Source organism: Scyliorhinus canicula, chromosome 18 (genome assembly GCF_902713615.1).
Source record: "Scyliorhinus canicula chromosome 18, sScyCan1.1, whole genome shotgun sequence".
NCBI classification, from domain to species: Eukaryota; Metazoa; Chordata; class Chondrichthyes; order Carcharhiniformes; family Scyliorhinidae; genus Scyliorhinus; species Scyliorhinus canicula.
This window is the reverse complement of record NC_052163.1, coordinates 7361804-7384564: the sequence shown is the minus strand read 5'-3', so window position 1 is coordinate 7384564 and position 22761 is coordinate 7361804. Positions and strand designations below refer to the sequence as shown.

The window sequence follows — 22761 nt, the reverse complement described above, 5'->3', positions numbered from 1 at the left end:
GGCCGGCGGAACCGGTGGCTGAGTTTCGCTCGTGGAGCGTCGAGTGAGGGAGGGCGGAGGCTGAGGGAAGGAGCCGCTGTTCACCGAGCGACAGAGAGCCCAGCAGCGCGGCCATGGCCGGGCCGCCCAGCCTCCCGCTGCTGCTCCTCCTCAGCCTGTGGCTGCTGTCGGCGAAGGTGAGTGTGGGCCGGGGCCGCAACAACAAGGCCCGGTGTGGGGGCGGAGGAAAGGCTGGTGGAGGCTGACAGGCCCCGGCCTCTGCTGCGGTTAAACCCCGGGCGGGGGGAGGGGAGGGGAGCTGCGCTGCGCTGCGCTGCGCTGCGCTGCGCTGCGCTGCCCCCTGCCCTCGGGGAGCTGACCCCCAGGCAGCACTGCCGCCTCTCCCAGGTGTGTTCACCCGTCTCCAGGTGAAGCCAGTGCCTTCATCACAGAGCATCCAATCCGAGTGGGGAGGGTGTGAATACCTTCAGCAGTCTGCCCAGGTTAGTTAGCTATTTATTGGTGGGGAGCAACATTACTGTCAGAGCTGAGATCTCCCACTGCAGCACCATAACTCACACCTTGAGGCACCCAGTCTGTTTTGAAGTTTGTCTTTGTATTATGTGTACCATTTTTTTGCCTCCCTCTGGTTGTGGTGGTGGGGCATCTTCATCACCAACTACCCTCTGCCCGTGGCTGTGGGGAGCTGACCCCCAGGCATCATGTTGCTGGCACACTGACAGCTCTGGAATTCCAGGTGGTGACCCATTGACAGTGTCGAAGACAGGATGGTGCTTAACTTGTCAGGGGAACCTGGAGATCATGATGTCCCTGAAGCATTATCGCCCTTGATGGTAGTACCTGTAGGGGAGTGAAGTGAGGGAAATGTTGCCAAAGTAAACTTGGTGAGTTGTTTTGGTGCATCTTGTAGATCATGTGTACAGATTGCAGCCGCAGTGCTGGACAATCTGTTGTGTGCTGTTGAAACTCAGCTGCAGATGCTATAATCATCTCTCCCTATGTGCTTGTGAAAGCAACCAGTTTGGCCAGTGTGCCAACTTGCTTTTTAAAAAAAAAATAAAAAATTTTGAGTACCTAATTCTTTTTTCCAATTAAGGGGCAATTTATTATGACCAATCCACCCATCCTGCCTATCTTTGGGTTGTGGGGGTGAGACCCACACAGACACAGGCAGAATGTGCAAACTCCACATGGACAGTGGCTGGGTCCTCGGTGCCATGAGGTAGCGGTGCTAACCACTGCACCACCGTGCTACCCTGTGCCAACTTTCTTATGATTTAATAATAAACTTTATTAAGTAGGCTTAATTAACACTGCAAAGAAATTATGTGACAATCTCCTAATTGCCACACTCCGGCGCCTGTTCGGGTGCACTGATAGAACTCAGAATGCCCAATTCACCTAACAAGCATGTCTTTCGGGACTTTGTGGTGGGAAACCCGAGCATCCAGAGGAAACCCACGCAGGCACGGGGAGAACATGCAGACTCCACAGACAGTGACCCAAACCGGGAATCCTGGCACTATGAAGCAACAGTGTGAACCACTAAAACAGTGATAGGGATATTCTGGATGAGATTAGGACAGAGGAAGAAAAATAAACTGTCCAACAAACCGCAGCAAAAAAATTGACCTTCAGTAGAGAAAAGAGAAAGTTGGCAGAAAGAAGAGAAAATAATTCTGAAGTGCAGTTTATGGTTTGGTTCTTCAAGCTAACATACATAATGTGTGGGTGTTACAATTGCATTCTTACAAGATGGGAAGGCAGACAAGTACACATCTCTATGAACATAGCATAAGAAACACAAGCAGGAGTAAATCATTTGGTTCCTCAAATATACTCTGCCAATCAATAAGATCATGGCTGATCTGTTTGTGGCATAACTCAATTTCCTGCCTGCCCCATAACCCTTCATTGGATTGGATTTGTTTATTGTCATGTGTACCGAGGTACAGTGAAAAGTATTTTTCTGTGAGCAGCTCAACAGATCATTCAGTACATGGGAAGAAAAGGCAATAAAAGAAAATACATACTAGGGCAACACTCATTGGAGATCTAAAATATGTCTTACTCGGCCTTGAATGTATTCATTGACCCATCCTCCATTCTGTCTGATGAGAATTCCAAATATTAATGATCCTCTTGAGAGAAGAAAATTATTTTCATCTCTGTCTTCAATGGGAGTCCCCTTATTTTCAAATTTTGCCCTTTAGATCTAGATTCCCCCACAAGGAGAAACTCTTATCAAGCCCACTCGGAATTTTCAATAACATCACCTCTCATCCAAAGAGTTTATGCTTGACCTTTCCTTGTAAGACAAGCCCTTCATCCCAGGAATTGAACTGTGACCCTTCTCTGAACTGCCTCCAATGCAAGCATATCCCTCCTTAAGTAAAGAGACCAAAACTAGGCTGTGGTTTAAATGTAATTTCACCAATTCACCAATTGGGGCCTCACGGTAGCATGGTGGTTAGCATCAATGCTTCACAGCTCCAGGGTCCCAGGTTCGATTCTCGGCTGGGTCACTGTCTGTGTGGAGTCTGCACGTCCTCCCCGTGTGCGCGTGGGTTTCCTCCGGGTGCTCCGGTTTCCTCCCACAGTCCAAAGATGTGCGGGTTAGGTGGATTGGCCATGCTAAATTGCCCATAGTGTAAGGTTAATGGGGGGATTGTTGGGATACGGGTTACGTGGGTTTAAGTGGGGTGATCATTGTTCGGCACAACATCGAGGGCCGAAGGGCCTGTTCTGTGCTGTACTGTTCTATAATGCCCTCTACAATTGTAGCTGTTGCATTTCCCTACTTTATATTCCATCCCATTGCAATAAAGGCCAATATTCTATTTCACTTCCTAATTACTTGCCGTACCAGCCTGCTCACTTTTTGTGATTATGTGCAAGGACACCTAGATCCCTCTGTATGGCACCATTTTGCAGTTTCCCTCCATTCAAATAACATTTTGCTTGAGTGCTCTGCAGTTTAACTGGTTGTCAGGAGTGGTCTTTGGTAACCCAGTTCTTCCTCGTTGGAAGTGTTTGTCTGCTTTGTCCCAACTTCTGACTGCATAGCCACAAACTCCGTCAGTGTGAGGGTTAGACCTGATGTCCTTGCATCTGTATCACAGCTCATTGAAGTGCTAGTGAGTGACATGCATTTCTAGATGCTCGTGGAGCCATTATTGCTTAATTTTTAATTTGTTTGTTGTGCTGTCTTGTATCAGGCTCCATCAACTAGAAATTGGAAATGGAATTAATCTCCATTGCATGATTATTCCTTGATGTGGTTTGAAGTGTTCAGTGCTGGTTAAGAAGCGGCTGAGGTAGTCTTGTGGTCTCCTACTGAGTTTGTTCTTTGTGATAACATCAGATTTTAGTATCATGCCCCAAATTCCACAAGTGAGCTAAACACTGAAGCTTTTGTTTAAGTTAAAACTCTTCAAGACTCTGACAGAAACTGCCTTTTTCTTCAAGTTAGTTCCTAATGTCAGACTTGCACAGCAATGCAATGAGCGCCCAAAACTGATTGAAAATACGTTTGCAGAAATAAAACTTATTTGTTGACTGTAATTGCATTGCATCAGATTCGTACTTCAAAGGAAGCCTCTGGTACCACTTATTGGGCACACGCAGTTCTGCTGGAGACAGAAAAGGAACACCGTACACTGATTATATGTAAGCGATAAAAGTTGATGTCAGATAAACGGATACCTGACCATGCGTGACATTCCCCAGTAGTAAGCACTTGTCAGTTCCCATTGTATACAACTTCTGAGTCAAACATAACCTAATACAAGACCTTGGCCCAAGCATAGTGTTCCCTCAATTATGTTGTTTTGTTACGCTTAGTAAAGTTAATCCATTGCCAACAGCCAGCAAAATATCCAATTGTTCTTATTAAGTGCTTAGTGCGAAGGTGGCAATTTCTTAGCACATTTGGACATGTGTATCAGGATTGAGATTTGTGCACACTTGTGAAGCAGATTATAAAGTGCAGTGTTTACACAGGCACGGTTTCCAGGAAAGGACTGCATCCCCAGTGAAACTACAACATATGTTTTTGGGATTAATCTGTGTATTGTTTTCAGTAATTTCTCCCTCCTTTTGGTTTCCATAAGCCAGGCACCCCTTCTTTCCATCTAATATTCTGTTAGTCTTGCTCATAAAATTTTCTGTGCCTTTGAGGAGATAGCTAGCCTTCACTTGTCACTCTTTGCCCGAAGTCAAGATTGGGGACCAGTTTATTGTAGGATCAAACCTTCACCGTACTCTTGGTTAAAGCAGCGTGGAAGTTTCAGTGTGCTAGCCATGCTGTTCCTGTTTTATCTTGCTACCGTGTTTTGTAGCACAGCAGGCACTTTCTCACACTGTCAGCACAAGGCCAAACATATAGTTTTCCTGAAATGACCTATGCTTGTGATCCCAGACACAACTTTTTCTTCAATTTCCCCCGTTTCCTGATGCTGTGGACCTCATGTTTGTATATAGGTCTAGCCTGTCCTTGAAAATCTTATCAAACTGGTATGAAAGCCAAGTACTGCAGATGTAAATCTGAAGTAAAAACAGAAAATGCTGTAAATACCCAATAATTCTGGCAGAATCTGTGGGGTGGGAAATAGAATTAACATTTCAAGTAAATGGCCTACTGTCAGAACACTCGTATGACCTGAAACAATATGTCAAACACCTGCAGGGCATCAGTTAAGTGTGATAGATAGATAGAATATACAGTACAGAAGGAGGCCATTTAGCCCATCGAGTCTGTACCGACCCAATTAACCCCTCACTTCCACCCTATCCCGTAACCCAATAACCCCTCCCAACCTTTTTGGACACTAAGGGAAATTTAGCACGGCCAATCCATCTAACCTGCACGTCTTTGTACTGTGGGAGGAAACCGGAGCACCCGGAGGAAACCCACGCAGACACGGGGAGACTGTGCAGACTCTGCACAGACAGTAATCCAGCGGGAAATCGAACCTGGGACCCTGGAGCTCTGAAGCCACAGTGCTTGCACTCATTTGGTCTTTGAACACTTGCTGTGCTTTTAAAATTTGTCTCGAAGATGTTGTGGGATGCTGAGACTAGTTGTACAGCCCTTTTAGCTGGTGCAAATAATTCTTGCAGGTCACGAGTAATCTGTGCAGCTCATTACCACTACCTGGAAACACCTCTACTCCATTAATATGTCCTTCCTATGCAGCACTGCTTAATATGGCTCTTTTGTTAAAATCACCCCAAGTCACACAGACTGCCTTCTCTTGTAATTACACAAAGATAATTTAATTTGGAAACTGTCCGAGAAAATTACTTAATTATTAGATTTTCAGAACTAATGCTAAATCTTTTTGACAAGGAAATTATATTTAAGTTTATATAATGCCGTATTACATTTCTCAAATATCTTAGTGCACAAATTAGAAAGAGATAACTGATGTACTCATTGGCATTTCAAAGAACAATACATACAGCACAGGAACAGGCCATTCGGCCCTCCAAGCCTGTACTGGTCTACATTTCATTGAATGTAAATCGTTTGTCTTGACATCTTTTCTTTTTATAAATTTGCCCCAATTACGGAGCAATTTAGAGTGGTCAACACCCCACCTCCCTCTGTCCCCACCACCCTCCTTTCTCCTCTCCCCGCCCCTTTCCCTTCTTGGTACAGAGGCGAGAGTATCTGGTCTCTCCAGACCAAAAATGTAATGCGTGTACCGTTTGTTCTTTAGTACAACTGTGTTGTGAATTGTTTTAATAATCAGAGTATCCTACACCCCTCCCCTACTGAGGGGAGGGTACCCTGTTTCTCCAACACAAAATTAGTGTTTGTACCATTTGGCCTTGTATATTTTTTGCTGTTTTAATAAAAAGATATGGCCGATCCACCTATCCTGCATGTCTTTTGGGTTGTGGGGTTGAGACCCACACAGACACGGGGAGAATGTGCAATCTCCACACAGACAGCGACCCTGGTCTTGACATCAGAATAGCTTTTTGACTAGTGCCGTGGGATCTTTACATTTCCCTTGAGACAGCCTGATGGGGTCTCACTTGGATAACTGAATTGTAGCAGTTCTCCAATATTGTAGCAAGTTGTTTGCCTTTGCTGTTCTGTAATATATGAAATGGTAGTGAGCTTGTATTGAAGTAATTTGAAATAATCTCTAATATGGTTTGTCTTTGAATGAGTTATGCATTTATCCTCTTTCGCAGCTTGAGGTGGTGCAGATGGCCTTTAAGTAGGAAATGTCGATTAATTTCTAGCTGTTTCATTCTGGTTTCAGATAAATGTCAATAGTCGAATGTAGCAGGTGCCAGCGGTGTGATCAGACATTTCACGTGTATAAATAACTGCATTTTAGTGTTATCAAACTAACCATTGAAGGGTTTATTCTGCTGAGTGCCTTGCACTGTAAATGTTTGGTCCAGAATGTAGATAGTATAGTTCAGTTATTGATATGATTTTGTTTATTGTTTTTTTCCTCCTCCCTGGGAATTGAGCAGAAGCAGCTAGACCGGCTGATCTTGGCTGGGCTGGTTGAAGATTGCTACTTGCGTCGAGAATTTCATCTGGTGAAATAAATGATTCTCTGGAATAAATTATGATTCTTTGATTGCCTGTAGTTTTGCATTTACCCAAACATCTGGAATAGAGCAAGAAATTAGGTCAGATAGGTGGATGTAGGGAAAGGTATTGAAGGGATCTTGGAAAAGAATGAATAATGTTGTCAGCATGGCTCAGTCCATAGCACTCTTGGCTCTAAATCAAAAGGTTGTGGGTTTGAGCCCCACGCTAGACCTAAAACCTAGGCTAATACTGTACTCCAGTGCAGTACTGAGGCAATGCTGCGTTAATGGAGGTGCCATCTTTCAGATGAAATGTTAAATTGAGGCCCAAACTCCCCCACCAGGTAGATGTAAGAATCCCCAGAGCACACTTATGAAATGGAACTGGGGAGTGCACCCTGCTGTCCTGGCCTACGTTATGACAGTGATTATATTTCCAAAAGTACTTCATTGGATGTAATTGGAAGAGCTCTTCCGTTATCGGACAAATTAAAAAAACCATTGTGGGACAGATTATCTTGCATTCTTTTGATAAGCGCGAGTTATTTATCAAGTGAACAAAGGAATGTTTGAAGTAATTCCCAAGTGTTTTTAACCTTCCTTTGTGATCCTTTTCCATTTGTGATAGTGAAGTGGGTGGGCAGCTTGCACCTCTGCCTGTGTGTGGCTCCCGAGTGTGCCTGAGCTAAATGGGGTGAATTGTGCCTTTTCCCCCTCTTGCTCGACTTGCTTCTCCAGGACTGCAATTGGGAATTTGCTATATAAAGATTGTAGTTACAAACAAGTTTATCTGATCATTTATTTCTGCTGGTTTTGAGAGCTTGCTCTGAGCATATTAGTTGCTGCTTTTGCCTATGTAGCATCAGTGTTTGCACTTCAAAAGTACAGTACTTAATTGGCTGTGAAGTGTTTTGGGACTTCCAGAAGATGTGAAAAGTTTCATAAAATTTCAAATTATAGTTTATCAGTACGATGTATCACAGTTTCAACACATTGTCACTCTCTGAAGCAATATTTTGTCTATGCATTTTATTGTTTCTGCCATTTTATATTTTTCACGACTGGACTATTTGTCACTTAATCCGAAAGGTCCTTGTTTAATGGGTTTATAGTTTAGTCATACAGTGGGATGGTGGAAATCACATTGAATTCTCAGTAGTGAATTACTGTGCTTTATTACATAAATCTTGTGGAAAAGATTGGATGAATGGCATTGCCCATTAATGAAGAAACATGTTGAACTGCATCATTATTCCAGCACTGTTGTGACATTATCTGCAGGCTATTGTTTAAAGTAGGTATGTTTGTCCCACCTACATTGAAATTGGAATAGTTGTTGGTCTGTGACTGATGTTTAGAAAATGGTTCCGTTCCCACTTGTTTCAGTTAGTTGAAAATAAAATAAAAAGACTTGCATTATGCAGCACTTCTCAAAATTTTATGACATCTCACAGTACTTTACAGCCAATGAAGGACTTTATAACACAAAAGCAAGATACAGTGGATGCTGGAAATTTGGAATAGAAAACGCAGGAAATGCTGGGAACACTTAGCAAGTCCTTTCTAAATGTTATTCACTGTTGTATTGCGAGGGACTAAGACATTTCACTGTATATTTTTATAAAATATTTATAGATATACTCATTGCTGTTTCTAAACTTTTAAAACTGAACAAAAGCTGAGCCTATATCTGTCCCTGAACCTTGAACAAAATAAGCTACCTGGCAGTTTTGAGAAAAATGCATCTCGTTATCTCTGAAGAGCCACTAATGGCTACCGGAGGACTGCACAGCCCAACTTCAAAGATAACTATACAAAGCCCATCTGCATTTATTAACCCTGGTTGACATCTATCTGGCAATGTGGAAAATTGACCTGGTGTGTCCTGCACACAAGAAACAGTACAAATCCAACCCAGCCAATTACCACAATATCCGTCTACTCTCCATAACCGACAAAGTGATGGAAGGAGTCATCAACAGTGCTATCAAGCGGCACTTACTCACCAATAACCTGCTCACGGGTGCTCAGTTTGGGTTCTGCTAGGGTCACTCTGCTCCTGATCTCATTACAGCCTTGGTTCAAACATGGACAAAAGAGCTGAATGTCTGAGGTGAGAGTGACATCCCTTGATATCAAGGCGGCATTTGACCGAGTATGGCATCAAGGAGCCCTAGTAAAACTGGAGTCAATGGGAACTGGGGGAGAAAACTCCGCTGGCTGCAGTCATACCTGGCACAAAGGAAAATAGTTGTGGTAGTTGAAGGTCAATCATCTCAGCTCCAGGACATCACTCAGGGTAGCGCCCTAGCCTCAACAATCTTCAGCTGCTTCATCAATGACCTCCCATCATAAGGTCAGGAGTGGAGATTTTTGCAGAAAACTACACACTGTTCAGCACCATTCACGGCTCATCAGATAATGAAGCAGTCCATGTCCAAATGCCGCGAGACCTGGATAATATGTAGGCTTGGGCTGATGAGTGGCAAGTTACATCAACGTCACACGTGCTAGGCAATGACCATCTCCACTTCTACAATTGAGGATTCAACCATCTCTCCTTGACATTCAATGACATTACCGTTGCTGAATCCCCCATAGTCAACATCCTGGGGGTTACCATTGGTCAGAAACTGAACTGGATTGGCCATATTAATACTGTGGCTCCCAGCGCAGATCAACGGCTAGGAATCCTACAGTGAGTAACTCACCTCCTGACTCCTCCCAAAGCCTGTCCACCGTCTACAAGGTGCAAGTCAGGAGTGTAATGGAACACTATCCACTTGCCTGGACGAGTGCAGCTCCAACAACACTCTAGAAGCTCACCACCATGCAGGACAAAGCGTCTGCTTGATTGGCACCCTGTCCACAAACATTAACTCCCTCCACCACCGACGCACAGTAGCAGCAGTGTGTACCATCTACAAGATGCACTGCAGTAACTCACCAAGGTTCCTCAGATAGCACCTTCCAAACCCACGACCACTACCATCTAGAAGGATAAGAGCAGCAGATACCTGGGAACCCCACCACCTGGAGGTTCCCCTCCAAATCACTCACCACCCTGACTTGGAAATATATCACCGTCCCTTCACTGTCACTGGGACAAAACTCTGGAACTCTCTCCCTAATAGCACAGTGCGTGTACCGATACGTCAATGATTACAGCAGTTTAAGAAGGCAACTCCCCACCATCTTCTGAAGGGCACTAGGGATGGGCAATAAGTGCTGGCCTAGCCCATAATCCCGTAAATGAATTAAAAAAAAAAAAGGCAGGCAAACATGAGATTGCTTGTCTGCTAGGATAAAGGCCTACAACCTTCCTTTCAGTCCCTAATGGCTGAGACATTTAACAGTTTGTGGAATCAAAACGATGGATACACATCCTTTATCAAAGATGGTGCAGTGGTGGGAGTGTTGTGACATGGGCCTCTGGCTTGTGGAGGAAGTAATATTACCTTGTGGAACTGCATAGCTCAGTCTGCTGTTTCCCATCTAAGTAGCAGCCTCATAAGGAGCTCTGTTCAGGTGAAATACCTGGCCATCATCTACCCTATTTCAACTGGAAATTCTGTATCATCACCTACAAGACTGATCCATCTCTGCATGCCTATCTCATTGTGTGAAGTCAACATCATCGGAATAGTGAATGATCCAGCATCAGTTTTCAACTCCCCAAACTCTGTGGACTTGATTCTGGACTCTGGAACCCACCTGAAGTCATATTTCTTTTCTATGTGGTCGCTGTATTGTAAAAACTTGTTTTCTCTATCCCGCTGTTTACCATCTGAGCGTGGAGTAGACGTTCTGGCTTCCCTTTTCTTGTTTTGAGCAAATAAAATAACCCTTTGAGTTAGCTGTGGTGTTTTTAATTGAAAATTGGAACACCCAAAAACAGAGGGGTTGGTAAATTTGCCACCTCTTATAAAGAGGGGAACAAATCAAAACCTTTTTATTTACAGATAGGTGATGGGACTATAAATTAGTGTGATTTAAAATAATCCCCCCATCTGTCTGTAACATAGGATATGCAGCAGCCAGCTTGTTCACTGCAGGGTCAAAGGATTAGCTCCTGAATTGAACAAAACTAGCAGTCTGTTCAAACATGGAGAACTTGACTAAAAGATTGGTGACATTATTGTGGAAACCAAGTCAAGGCAGGTAAATATTTGTAAAGGCTATCTGATGAAGGTGAACTTTATTTTGCTTCTACTGCAGCATGTGCCGTATATTTTACTTTGAAATCTCATTTGTTTTACAAGGAAAGGGAGGGTGAGTTGAGACAACAAGAAAGTTGTTTGCGTATCTGATTAGTTGGAGGGTGCGTGGTTAGCCATGATGGGGTCAAAGACGAGATCTTTGAAGGTTAAGATAAACAGGATGAAGAGTTTGGGCAGGGAATTTGAGGCCAAAGCAGTAATGTTTGAAAAATGTGCCACTGGTGTTGAAGCAGGGAGAGGGAAGTGACACAGTAGAACAGGCTCAGAAAGGAAGGTACTATACACTGGATAATGCTGTGAAAAACCTAGTGTGCAAGTTCTGAAAGCAATATGTATTTAAAGAATAAAGCAAAGTCTCCAGGTGTTTTATAGCAGACTGGGACTCCAAAGTGTGGTGGACATATTAACCATTGACCTCGTCATTTCAGGTCACTGCTGCCTCACCCCCACCCCCTCACTTCCTGTATAGGTTTATAGTCTCTTTTTGAATGATTGGGAGTTGAAGTACCTCATTATTAAAATGAGTATACACGTCCTTTAAACCATCAATTGTTATCATGCTTCTGTGCTTAAAAAGCAAATTCTTAAATACAAATGAACATTTTATTCTGCTCCTTTGCCATTAATGTTAAGAAAATGCATAATAGTCTGGCAGCACGGTGGTGCAGTGGTTAGCATTGCTGCCTCACGGCGCTGAGGACCCGGGTTCCATCCCGGCCCCGGGTCACTGTCCGTGTGGAGTTTGCACATTCTCTCCGTGTCTGCGTGGGTCTCGCCCCCACAACCTAAAGATGTGCCAGTTAGATGGATTGGCCATGTTAAATTGCCCCTTAATTGGCAAAAAAATAATTGGGTACTCTAAATTGAAAAAAAATGCCAAATATCCATAAAGTTGTACAACAGGAACAATAGTCTGCACTTTATGGAACAAAGAACAATACAGCACAGGAACAGGCCCTTCGGCCCTTCCAAGCCTGCGCCAATCACGTGTCCTATCTAGACCAACTGCCTGTATCCTTTTATACCCTGTCTGTTCATGTGCCTATCCAGATAAGTCTTAAAGGTCGCTAATGTATCTGCCTCAACACTTGGCAGTGCATTCCAGGCCACCAACACCCTCTTGCCCCGCACATCTCCACTGAACCTTCCCCCCCCCCCCCCCCCCCCCCCCCCCCCCCCCCCCGAACTTGTGCCCCCTTGTAATTGTCATTTCCACTCCAGGAAAAAAGCCTCCAACTGTTCACCTATCTCCATCCCTAATAATTTTATAAACTTCTATCAGGTCTCCGTCTCTCTATGGAGAACAATCCCAGTTTATTCAATCTCTCCTCATAGCTAATACCTTCCATACCAGGCAACATCCTGGTAACCCTTTTCTGTACTCTCTCCAAAACCTTCATGACCTTCTGGTAGTGTGGTGACCAGAATTGGACACAGTATTCCAAATGTGGCCTAACCAATGTTCTACATAACTGTAACATAATTTTGGAACTTTTCTACTTGATACCCCGTCCTATGAAGGCAAGCATGCCATATGCTTTCTTTACCGTCATTTCCACCTTTGCTGCTGATAATTCTAAATTTTGCAGTCCACATGTAATCATCAGTCGAACACCAGATAACAAAAGAACCGTTTATTTACCGCGGGGCTGTAGCACAGCTGTGACAGAGTTACAGCAAGTGAAAAAGCAAATTTCTCTCAGTTACAGTTGACTATATATTCTTACAAAACCCATCACACCTTTCAATCATTAGTGATACAATTAGCTAATTACACCCCTCCTTTAAGTAATTATTTTCTTCCCATGATTGGCAATACAGTGTTTCATAGCATAGTAAATCTTTATCAAAAGTCCTAAGGAGTGAATCTTCCCCCGGCTGTGTTTCGTTCCCACCACAGATTCTCACAGACTGTCAAGGTCGAGATAATGCGTTCTCACAGGGCCAATTTATTTCACAAAGCTGGTATACAGACGTGACATTCCATTACCCATCAAGCTCTGATTTAACTTGACCAAACTCTCATTCCATTTCCCATCATGCTCTGATTCTAACTTGAGCCAAACTCTCACTGCCACTTTTAAGGATTTGTGGACCTGGATGCCCAGATCTCTCTCTCTGTCTCCATGCTCCTGATGGTTCTGCCATTTATTTTATAGCTGAATTGGATCGACCAAAATGCATCACCTCATTTGTCCGGGTTAAATTCCACCTGCCATTTCTCTGCCCAATTTTGCAGCCTATCTATAATCCTGTTGTATTTTCTGACAATCTTCATCACTATCCTCAACTCTTGCAATCTTAGTATCATCCGCAAACTTGCTAACCAGACCAGCTACGTTTTCTTCCAAGTCATTTATATATACAAAGAGCAGAGGTGCCAGTACTGATCCCTGTGGAACACCACTCGTTACAGGCCTCCATTCAGAAAAACGCCCTTCCACTGCTAACCTGTGTCTTCTATGGCCAAGCCAGTTCTAAATCCATTCAGCTCATTCACCCCTGACCCCATGTGATTTAATCTTTTGCACCAGCCTGCCGTGAGGGACCTTATCAAATGTTTTACTAAAGTTCATGTAGACAACATCCAGAGTCCTTCCCTCATCAATCATTTTGTCACCACCTCAAAAAATTCAGTTAAATTAATGAGACATGACCTTCCTCGTACAAAACCATGCTGCCTGTCGCTAATAAGACCATTCACTTCCAAATGTGCTTAGATCCTATCTCTGAGAATCTTTTCCAACAATTTCACTATTACGGACGTCAGGCTCAGTGGCCCATAATTACCCAGATTATCCTTGCAACCCTTCTTAAATTGCGGTACAACATTGGCAATCCTCTGGGATCTCACCTGTGGCCAACAAGAACACAAAGATTTCTGTTAGAGACCCAGCGATTTCATCTCTTGTCTCCCTCAGTAATCTGGGATAGATGCCATCTGGCCCTGGGGATCTGCAGGAGTGTGATGGGAACATAGAACATAGAAGATACAGTGCAGAAGGAGGCTGTTCGGCCCATCGAGTCTGCACCAACCCACTTAAGCCCTCACTTCCACCCTACCCCCGTATACCCAATAACCCCACCTAACCTTTTTGGACACTAAGGGCAATTTATCATGGCCAATCCACCTAACCTGCACGTCTTTGGACTGTGGGAGGAAACCGGAGCACCCGGAGGAAACCCACGCAGACACAGGGAGAATGTGCAGACTCCTCACAGACAGTGACCCAGCGGGGAATCGAACCTGGGACCCTGGTGCTGTGAAGACACAGTGCTATCCACTTGTGCTACCCTGCTGCCCGGAAGTAGGGTGAGGTCACAGAAATCAGAAGGGGAAGCCAGAGTGCACTGCCTGTCCCTTTGGATGGTGGGGGCGTGCTACTAATCGGGCACTCTGGTTCACGGAAGGGCCCCCCAACGGGAGTGGCTGCACTGTAGCCTTCATCAGCCATCTTTGGCCTTCCTCTTTAACCTCCTGTCCCAACCATTGCAGTGTCACGTGGCCAGGTGCAGTTACTGGAGTAACCACCTGTACACTGACAGCAGCTCATTAACTGCAAGATGGGCATAGAAGCAGGCCGGGTTCCCCTCGAGCAGCTAAGATGTGGTTACCCTCAGCTTTATGGTCTCTCACTGGGGCCTATTTTGCTGCCTCAACAAAAACCAGCCCAATGTGTGTCGTTTGAAACATAACTGTTTCATCAAGTGCTGGAAGATTTAAATATTTCAGTCTCACAAAAGAGCTAAAAATACAACAGCAAATGTATTAATGGATCTTTCACATCCTTCATAGTCTTGTTTATTTTTCCACTTCTAATGCAGCTTAATTGAAGCTCTGGATTTTTACAATTGCGTGCAGGTTTCTCTGTTAGTGTTGAAGTGGTAACCATTTTGATGAATCGGACAAAGTCTGAAAGTAAACTTGCTGTCTTTAGTCACTTCTTCCCACCTTTCAGACCATGTATCAGTGTATATTCTAACCTCTTGTGTTGCTCAATAATTGACGACAGGAAAGTGTACGGTAATGGGCAGTTTTTATTTTACGTGTGAAGCATTTTGCCGTTCAAATAATTTGGCTAGTTTGTAAAACATATCGAGGAATTGGAGGACGAACCCTCGGGTGCTGCTCTCCTGAGATAACACGCCACAGTTGATGACCCATATGCCATTTCAACTAAAATGAACATTTCTTCAAAATAAAGTGCAGTTAGACATTTGGAGCTGTCAGTTCTGTCTATTATCCTATTTATCTCCAATCATTTTCAAGTAATACAGAGCAAACTTTATGGGCGAAAAAAATAATTTGCTGATTATTCTGAGCAGGTACGGGAGACGTGACATTGTTTGGAAGCTAAAGCTTGATTGTAGCAGAAATAGATATTCAAATATTTGCATTTTACCAATGTGTGTCTGTTGGATGAGATGTTAAATGGAGGTCCTGTTATGCTCGTTCAGATGAGTGTATATTGTCACGTACTTTTTCAAAGAATAGGTATTAAAACAATTCTGACCAACATTTATCCATTCAACTATCATTTATCCATTTAAGTAAACAGTTGACTGGCCATTTATTTAATTGCTCCGTGTGGTTCCTGCTATGCACATTTGCCTGCAAATATAATTACAATTTTGTAGGCAAATTTTTGACCTGGCTCGTAAATTGAGCGGCTAGAGATAGATTAGCGATAATGGGTATGTAAACACTTCTACAAGCAAAAGGGTGGTAGAAATTTGGAAATCTCTTCTGCAAATGGTAGTTGATCCTAGCTCGGTTAATTTTAAATCTGAGTTTGAGATTTATCCTCATCAAAGTCACTAAGGGACATGTGGCAAAGGCAGTATATGGAGTTAGGTCACATATCGGTAAGATCTTATTGAATGGGAAATGGACTCGAGAGGTCAAAAGGCCAGCTCGGTCCTTGTGTTTGTATTCTTCAGAAGAAAGTAATTAATTGGATGTGATGTGCCTGAGGATATCCTGAGGTTGTGAAATATGTTATATCAAGTTTTCCTTTTCACTTTCAAATAAAGAAATTATTTTGATTTTTTTTTACCTTGCTGCTGGCTGCATCAAAAGGCCAGAAAAGCATTGGTTAAAGGAACCTGCCAGTGACCGGTTGGTGTGGAGACAGCGTTACTTGTGTGTCACCTGAAAAATAGTCCTGATGCAATCGACAAATGGTTTAATATGGTTTTTGTGTTAGATATTTGTAACTGACCCTTTTGTTGATATCTTTCATCTTATGTTTTTCTCTTTGAAAGCAAGTGACTTGGACAAAAATTATTCCACACTCCACATTAGAAAAGTTGCCTCTGATTTACAAGGGTGTGATTCAATTGAAATTTTCTTTATTTTTAAATTTTCCCAATTAAGGGGCAGTTTAGTGTGGCCAACACCCTGACTCCCTCCCTCCCCGTCACCTTCCTTTCCCCTCTCTCCCCACCACCCTCTTTGGGTTGTGGGGGCGAGACCCACGCAGACACAGAGAGAATGTGCAAACTCCACACAGACAGTGACCCGGGACCCCGATCGAACCAGAGCCGTCGACGCCGTGAGGCAGCAGTGCTAACCACTACGACGCCGTGCCGCCCCAATCAAAGTTTTCGCAATGCTGTGAAAAGGCAGTGCAGAACTGTCGTAGGTTCTCAAAACAGACCTATGGAGATTAAATCCATTTTACCATTTGAAATGATTCCAGCTGATGGTCCAATAGCTATATTCAAATACCACAGGTAGACTTTGATAATTGAAGCAGCATAAAAGAAAATCCTACTTGACTGGGGAACAAGTATATGCTGTTTATGATTAATACTATGCATTTTCCCCCTTAAATAACAGATTGTTTATAAGTATGAATTATATTCATAGTCAACCTGGATAAAGATGGATAGAATGGAGTTGCTTTGATTATGTGGCTGTTAACATTAGAAGATAAAAGGCAGCACGGTGGCACAGTGGTTAGCACTGCTGCCTACGGTGCTGACGACCCGGGTTTGAATCCTGGCCCTGGGTCACTGTCCGTGTGGAGTTTGCACATTCTCCCCGTGTCTGCGTGGGTTTCGTCCCCATAACAAAAAAGATGTGCAGGATAGATGGATTGGCCACGCTAAATTGCCCCTTAATTGGAAAAAATAATTGGGTACTCTAAATTTATAAAAAAAAATAAAACAAATTAGAAGATTAAGAACCCGTCAAAATTTTAGAAAAATGTTAATGAGATAGGAAGTGTGCATGGAAGTGGGAGGCTTGAGTTGGACATTTTAGGAGTTTTGCGTTGTGACAAATTAGTTTGGTACCTGTCTCTGTTTCATGTTGGCAAGTCATCTGATTTTGAGTTTGTTCTTTTAAAAACAACTTGCATACGAACAAAGAGCAGGAGTAAGCCATTCGGCCCCTCCAGCCTGCTCCATCATTTAATAAGATCATGGATGACCTGTTAGCAACCTCAAATCTGGGTACTGCCTACCCCCGATAACCTATCATCCCCACTTTGCTTATCAAGAATCTATCCACCTCTGCCTTAAAAATATTCAAAGACTCTGCTTCCACAACTTTTTCAGGAAAAGAGTTCCAAAGACACTTGATGCTCAGAGAAAAACAATTTGCCTCATCTCCATTTTAAATGGACATAATTCCTTAACTAAGGTTAACAATACTGCATATGTTATCCCAGATGTGGTCTCACAAGTGCTATGTATAACTGATGCATTATCTCCTACATTTGTATTCAATTGCCCTCACAATAAATGATAACACTTTATTAGCTTTCCTTATGACTTGCCACCTCGCATTCTACCATTTTGTAATTCATGCACAAAGACATTCAAATCCGGCGTGGGTCCCAATATTTGTTTGGCTGGTTGGTAAAAGTGGATCCCAAAAACATTGCCCCAGGGTGATCGGGGATGAGCAAGAAATATTGGCCATTTCTGTGATGCACATCCTGGAATGAATGAAAAGAGTTGCTTTTGGTTAAAATCTAATTGTTTTTTTTCTAAGGACTATGATGTCAAATTTCTGGATCTCATCAATAGGACACAAGTTCAACAAAGTGATCTTTTATTAAATAGAAATAATTCAAGCCATGAAATGGCAGAAAGCAGCTAAGTGTAGGGATGTGGGAAGTCTGTATCAAATCATCAGATGCTTCTACTTATCAGATCCAAAGGCAGTTCAGTGAGTTTGTAGCGATTACAAGCAAGGGTTGGCCTAGACAGTACCAGGAAAAATAGCTGCAATCAGATTAATGATCTCTTTGCAATCGAGAATGACGAGAGAAGGCAGTTTGATTTATCTGGTGAAATTTGTTTCTGTTGTGAGCAAGTGTTTTATTTTAAGGTGGTATCTCGTGGGAAGTGACGGAGCCTCTTCCACTGAAAAATTGTAAGTCAATGGGAGATGTGCCCCTCCTTGTCATCCAGTATCACATCCAAACATTATCCTCATTGGAAGCCTTCTTGTCTGGAGAAAATGGTTTGTTTGCACCTTGGTGATCAACTCTGTTAAATGTTGTCTGACTCTCCCCTCTGGCATATCCAAGTACGGTGATAATTTTACTGCAAGCAGGTGTGCTGTTGGTGGGATCATTTATGCAAATCTCTTGCTGCATTTGCCTACAAAACAAAACTGACTATATGAAATGAATTGGCTGTCAAGCATTTTGCCTCGAGCATTGACAGGAGCTATATAAAACTGAATTTTGGTAAATTGTGCTTATTTTATTGCATGATGATGCAACCTGCTGTTTATAAATAGATACATATGGGCAGCACGATAGCGCAGTGGATTAGCTCTGATGCTGCACAGCGCCTCGGTGCCAGGTTCGATCCCGGCTCTGGGTCACTGTCCGTGTGGAGTTTGTACAATCTCCCCGTGTTTGTATGGGTTTCGCCCCCACAGCCCAAAGATGTGCAGGCTAGGTGGATTGGCCTTGCTAAATTGCCCCTTAATTGGAAAAAATGAATTGGGTACTCTAAATTTTAAATAAATAAATAAGGACATAGATTTACAAAAACAAGGACGTTCTGATGAACTTTTATACAGCACTGGTTTAGCCTTAATTGGAACGATATGTCCAATTTTAGGCACAACACTTTAGGATGATTTGAAGGCATTAGAGTGCATGCTGAAAAGATTTTATGAGAATGATGGGACTTCAGGGAAGAAGGACTCCACTTATGTGGATAGATTGGAGAAACTAGGGCTGTTCTGAGAGAAGAGAAGATTGAGAGGAGATTTGATGGAGTTGTTCAAAATCATGAGGGGTCTCGGCAGAGTAGATGGGGTGAAATGAATATGCTTTGGCAGAAGGATTGCGAACTCGAGAATGATTCAAGGCAAACTGTAAAAGAACTAATGATTACATGAAAATCTGTTTGGGCAGCGAGTGGTAGGATCTGGAATACACTGCCTGAGAGTTGGAAGCAGATTCAATCATGCCTTTCAAAAGGGAATTGGATAATTAAATGAATAAGCCATGTGGGGAGGGGGGGGGGGGGGGGGGGGGGGGGGGGGGGGGGAGGAAAGGCAGACGTGTGACAAGATGAGTTGCTCTTGCAGAGAGCCAGTGTGGACAAGATGGGCAAAATGGCCTCCTGTGCTTTAACCATTATGATTCCAGTTCTTTCTGCAATTTAATGGCCATGTCACCCATCTAAAGTTGGATGCTACTGCCTAGCAAGAAGATCTGATCTGATTGCATAAATTACAATGCCCACTTTCCTATCACTTTTTCTGACAGGGCAATGTATCAGCTAGTTAGTCAAACAAGAAATAACTAGTCTACATTGTTGTGGCGTGCAATTATGATACACGTTTTGGAAAAATTGTTCTAAAGATTATTTAAAAAACAAGCTTAGATTGAGTTTGAAGACTGTTCTAAAAATGACTTGGGCTATCAGAAAAAGTATTTTAATCATCTTTCTCTTGCCTTTCGAGGAGACCACGATACAATCCTCAGATGTATATATTTAAAATTTAATGAGTGTTCCAAAAATGTAAACAGAAACTTCTTGACTTGATGACTTTCCCTCCAAACACAAAGACACTAACTAATAAACCACCGTTAGGTGTGAACATGTTTGACCCTATTAAACACTACATGGGGTAAGGAGACTTCAGAGGGCTGTAATAGAATTACCACGTCCCTTAAATGGAAAGTAAGCATTGTTGTCCAGGTGACATGATAATTGTGGCCATCTTGTCGTACCTGCAAAAAGCATTGAAAAGGGCAAGAAAAAGGCAGATCCACAAAGAACCATCTTCAACCCAGAGAAAGACAGATAAAGGCATCTAAAACAGCTGCTTTACTGTAAAGTTAACTAGACAGTTAAAAGTGCCATGCCTGCTGAACAGAAGCAAGGTACCTTCTCTCTCTAAAAATCCTGATTCCACCTGCTAAGCTTATCTGTTAAAGCAACCTCTGACAGTTTGACAGGAGAAGCTGTCACAGCTGGAGAGACAACTCTACAAGCTCAAGAGCGTCACTTTGGACAACCCAACACCTCGACTTCAAAATGTATCAGGCCTGCACCAAGTATGGATTAATCTTTGTGTTTTATTTCCCAATTAAGGGGCAATTTAGCGTGGCCAATTCACCTACCCTGCCCATCTTTGGGCTGTGGGGGTGAGACCCATGTAGACACGGGAAGAATGTGTGTGCAAACTCCACATGGACAGGGAACCGGGATAGAACCCGGGTCCTTGATGCCACAAGGCAGCAGTGCTAACCACTGTGCCACCATGCTGCCCCAGTATGGACTAGTCTTGATTAACATTTATACGTTTTGCTTTCCCTCAATTTTTAACTATATTTGTGTGTGTATACGTTATATTTTCCCAGAGCAATAGAGTGAAATAAACTAACCTTTTTTTAAAGTAAAGAGACTTTGCTACTGGCTTTTTAAAAATTGAATTTCTCACTCCATGGATAAGAAAATACACGTACAAATATATTGTTCATGGCTGACTTTCTGGAAACAGGTTTTAAAGCATTTGTGACACTTATCAATTAGAGTAGCTTCATTTAATGTGCTCCTCTGATTGTGTTACTAAATATAGAAGTGGCAGCACAGAAATCTCCTCCATGTGAGCCGACAAACATTGGCTGAAGAACAGATCACTTGTGGCATTTTAGCACCGATTTCACTTGGAATTTCCAAATAATTGTGTGAATACCTGCTGACAGTATACCAAAAGCTTAATATAGAGTGAGGTTCTCCATATTTGTTTTTAATTATAGTTGCTAATTTAAATGAAATTGTTCCTTGTAACTCTGTGTACTTTTTCCAGTTCCTCGCTGTCCTTTTTATACTTTGGAAGCCAGAACTGCGCACTGTATTCTTAAGTGCAGCTTGACCACTAGACACAAGATATGCAATGCTTTACTTTTTTATTATCTGAGTGATAGTTTTTCCTTGCACAGGTACATAGCTGATTCTAATCCTTCTATAGATTTTTGCTGCACTATTTGATTTTCTAAATGACTAAAAACAGTGATACCATGCAAAAGACAATGTCTTTGGAAAGACCAGTATTGTAGGAACCTTTTTGTTTACATTACTGTTGATGGATGCCTTTCTCTTCAAATAAATATATTGTGCTAAGGGGACCTTAGGATCCAAATAAGATGGTTAATCTTTAATTTGATAATGCAGCACGGTGGCGCAGAGGGTTAGCCCTGCTGCCTCATGGCGCCGAGGTCCCAGGTTCGATCCCGGCTCTGGGTCACTGTCTGTGTGGAGTTTGCCCATTCTCCCCGTGTCTGCGTGGGTTTCACCCCCACAACCCAAAGATGTGCAGACTAGGTGGATTGGGCATGCTAAATTGCCCCTTAATTGGAAAAAATGAATTGGATACTCTACATTTATCGAAAAAAATCTTTAATTTGATTATGGTTAAATTGATGCCATGGGCCACAAATACAGTAAACAAATATGGAACAGTGCAGAGGTGGACAATTCTCTTAAGAACACAGCTCTGTATTTAGTTCTTGTGTGTGCATTTGAATGAAAGTGATGCTGAAAGCTTCTGAATCGATATGCTCCTCACTAATTTCTTCAGTAAGCTACCTTTCAAAGGAATAGTTCTTCATTTTGTTTTAAGCAGTTGCTTTACATTACATTCATAACATCACTTTCTTGACGAGCATTCATTCTGCAAAACAAAAATTGAGATCTAGGAACAGAATTCCTGAATTGGCAGCAGGGATAACATCTCTATTAGTGATTCTGATGCCATTAATCTGTCAATTAGAAATGGTTAAAATATTGAACAAATTGTAATTGTCACAATCCTCTAGAGCCTCTGTTTTTAATATAAGCAGATCATACCTGTGTGTTTCTATTTGCAACCTGATTCTGTGTTGTACTTGGAGTGCAGTGCAACAACTAATTTAATGGAAGAAAAACAGAAAATACTGGACAATCTCAGCAGGTCTAACAGCACCTGTGGAGAGAAAAGGGAGCGAAGTTTCAAATCTGGATGACTCTTTGTCAAAGCTAATTTTTTTTAAAAAATAAATTTAGATTATCCAATTATTTTTTCCAATTAAGGGGGCAATTTAGTGTGGCCAATCCACCTACTCTGCACATTTTTGGGTTGTGAGGGCGAAACCCACACAGACACGGGGAGAATGTGCAAACTCCACACGGACAGTGACCCAGAGCCGGGATCGAACCTGGGACCTCAGCGCCGTGAGGCAGCTGTGCTAACCACTAGGCCACCGTGCTGCCCCGTCAAAGCTAATTTAATGGATTTGGATTTTTGTCTTTCTCCAATCAGACTGTGATACAAGTACAACACATTATTATCATCAACTCCTTGTCATCTGATCTTATTTTTTAAAGACTCCGTTTTTAATTTGCAGAATTATTTTTATCTTGCATGCGAAGAACTCCTTTCATTCATGTGATGAAAAATAGCAAAAATAAAAAAAATCCTCTGTATAATGGGGCAGTGGTAGATGGGAATCCAAAG

General features: G+C 42.6%; 1 protein-coding gene across 1 annotated transcript in view; it reads left to right on the top strand.

Annotated features, from left to right (window-relative positions):
* The window catches only part of LOC119953090 (serine/threonine-protein kinase/endoribonuclease IRE1-like), a 96861-nt gene continuing 74100 nt past the window's right edge, over window positions 1-22761 (top strand). Inside the window, 1 exon segment of the mRNA XM_038776926.1 lies at window positions 1-176. Coding sequence (XP_038632854.1) covers window positions 114-176 — 63 coding nt within the window. The 5' untranslated portion in view covers window positions 1-113.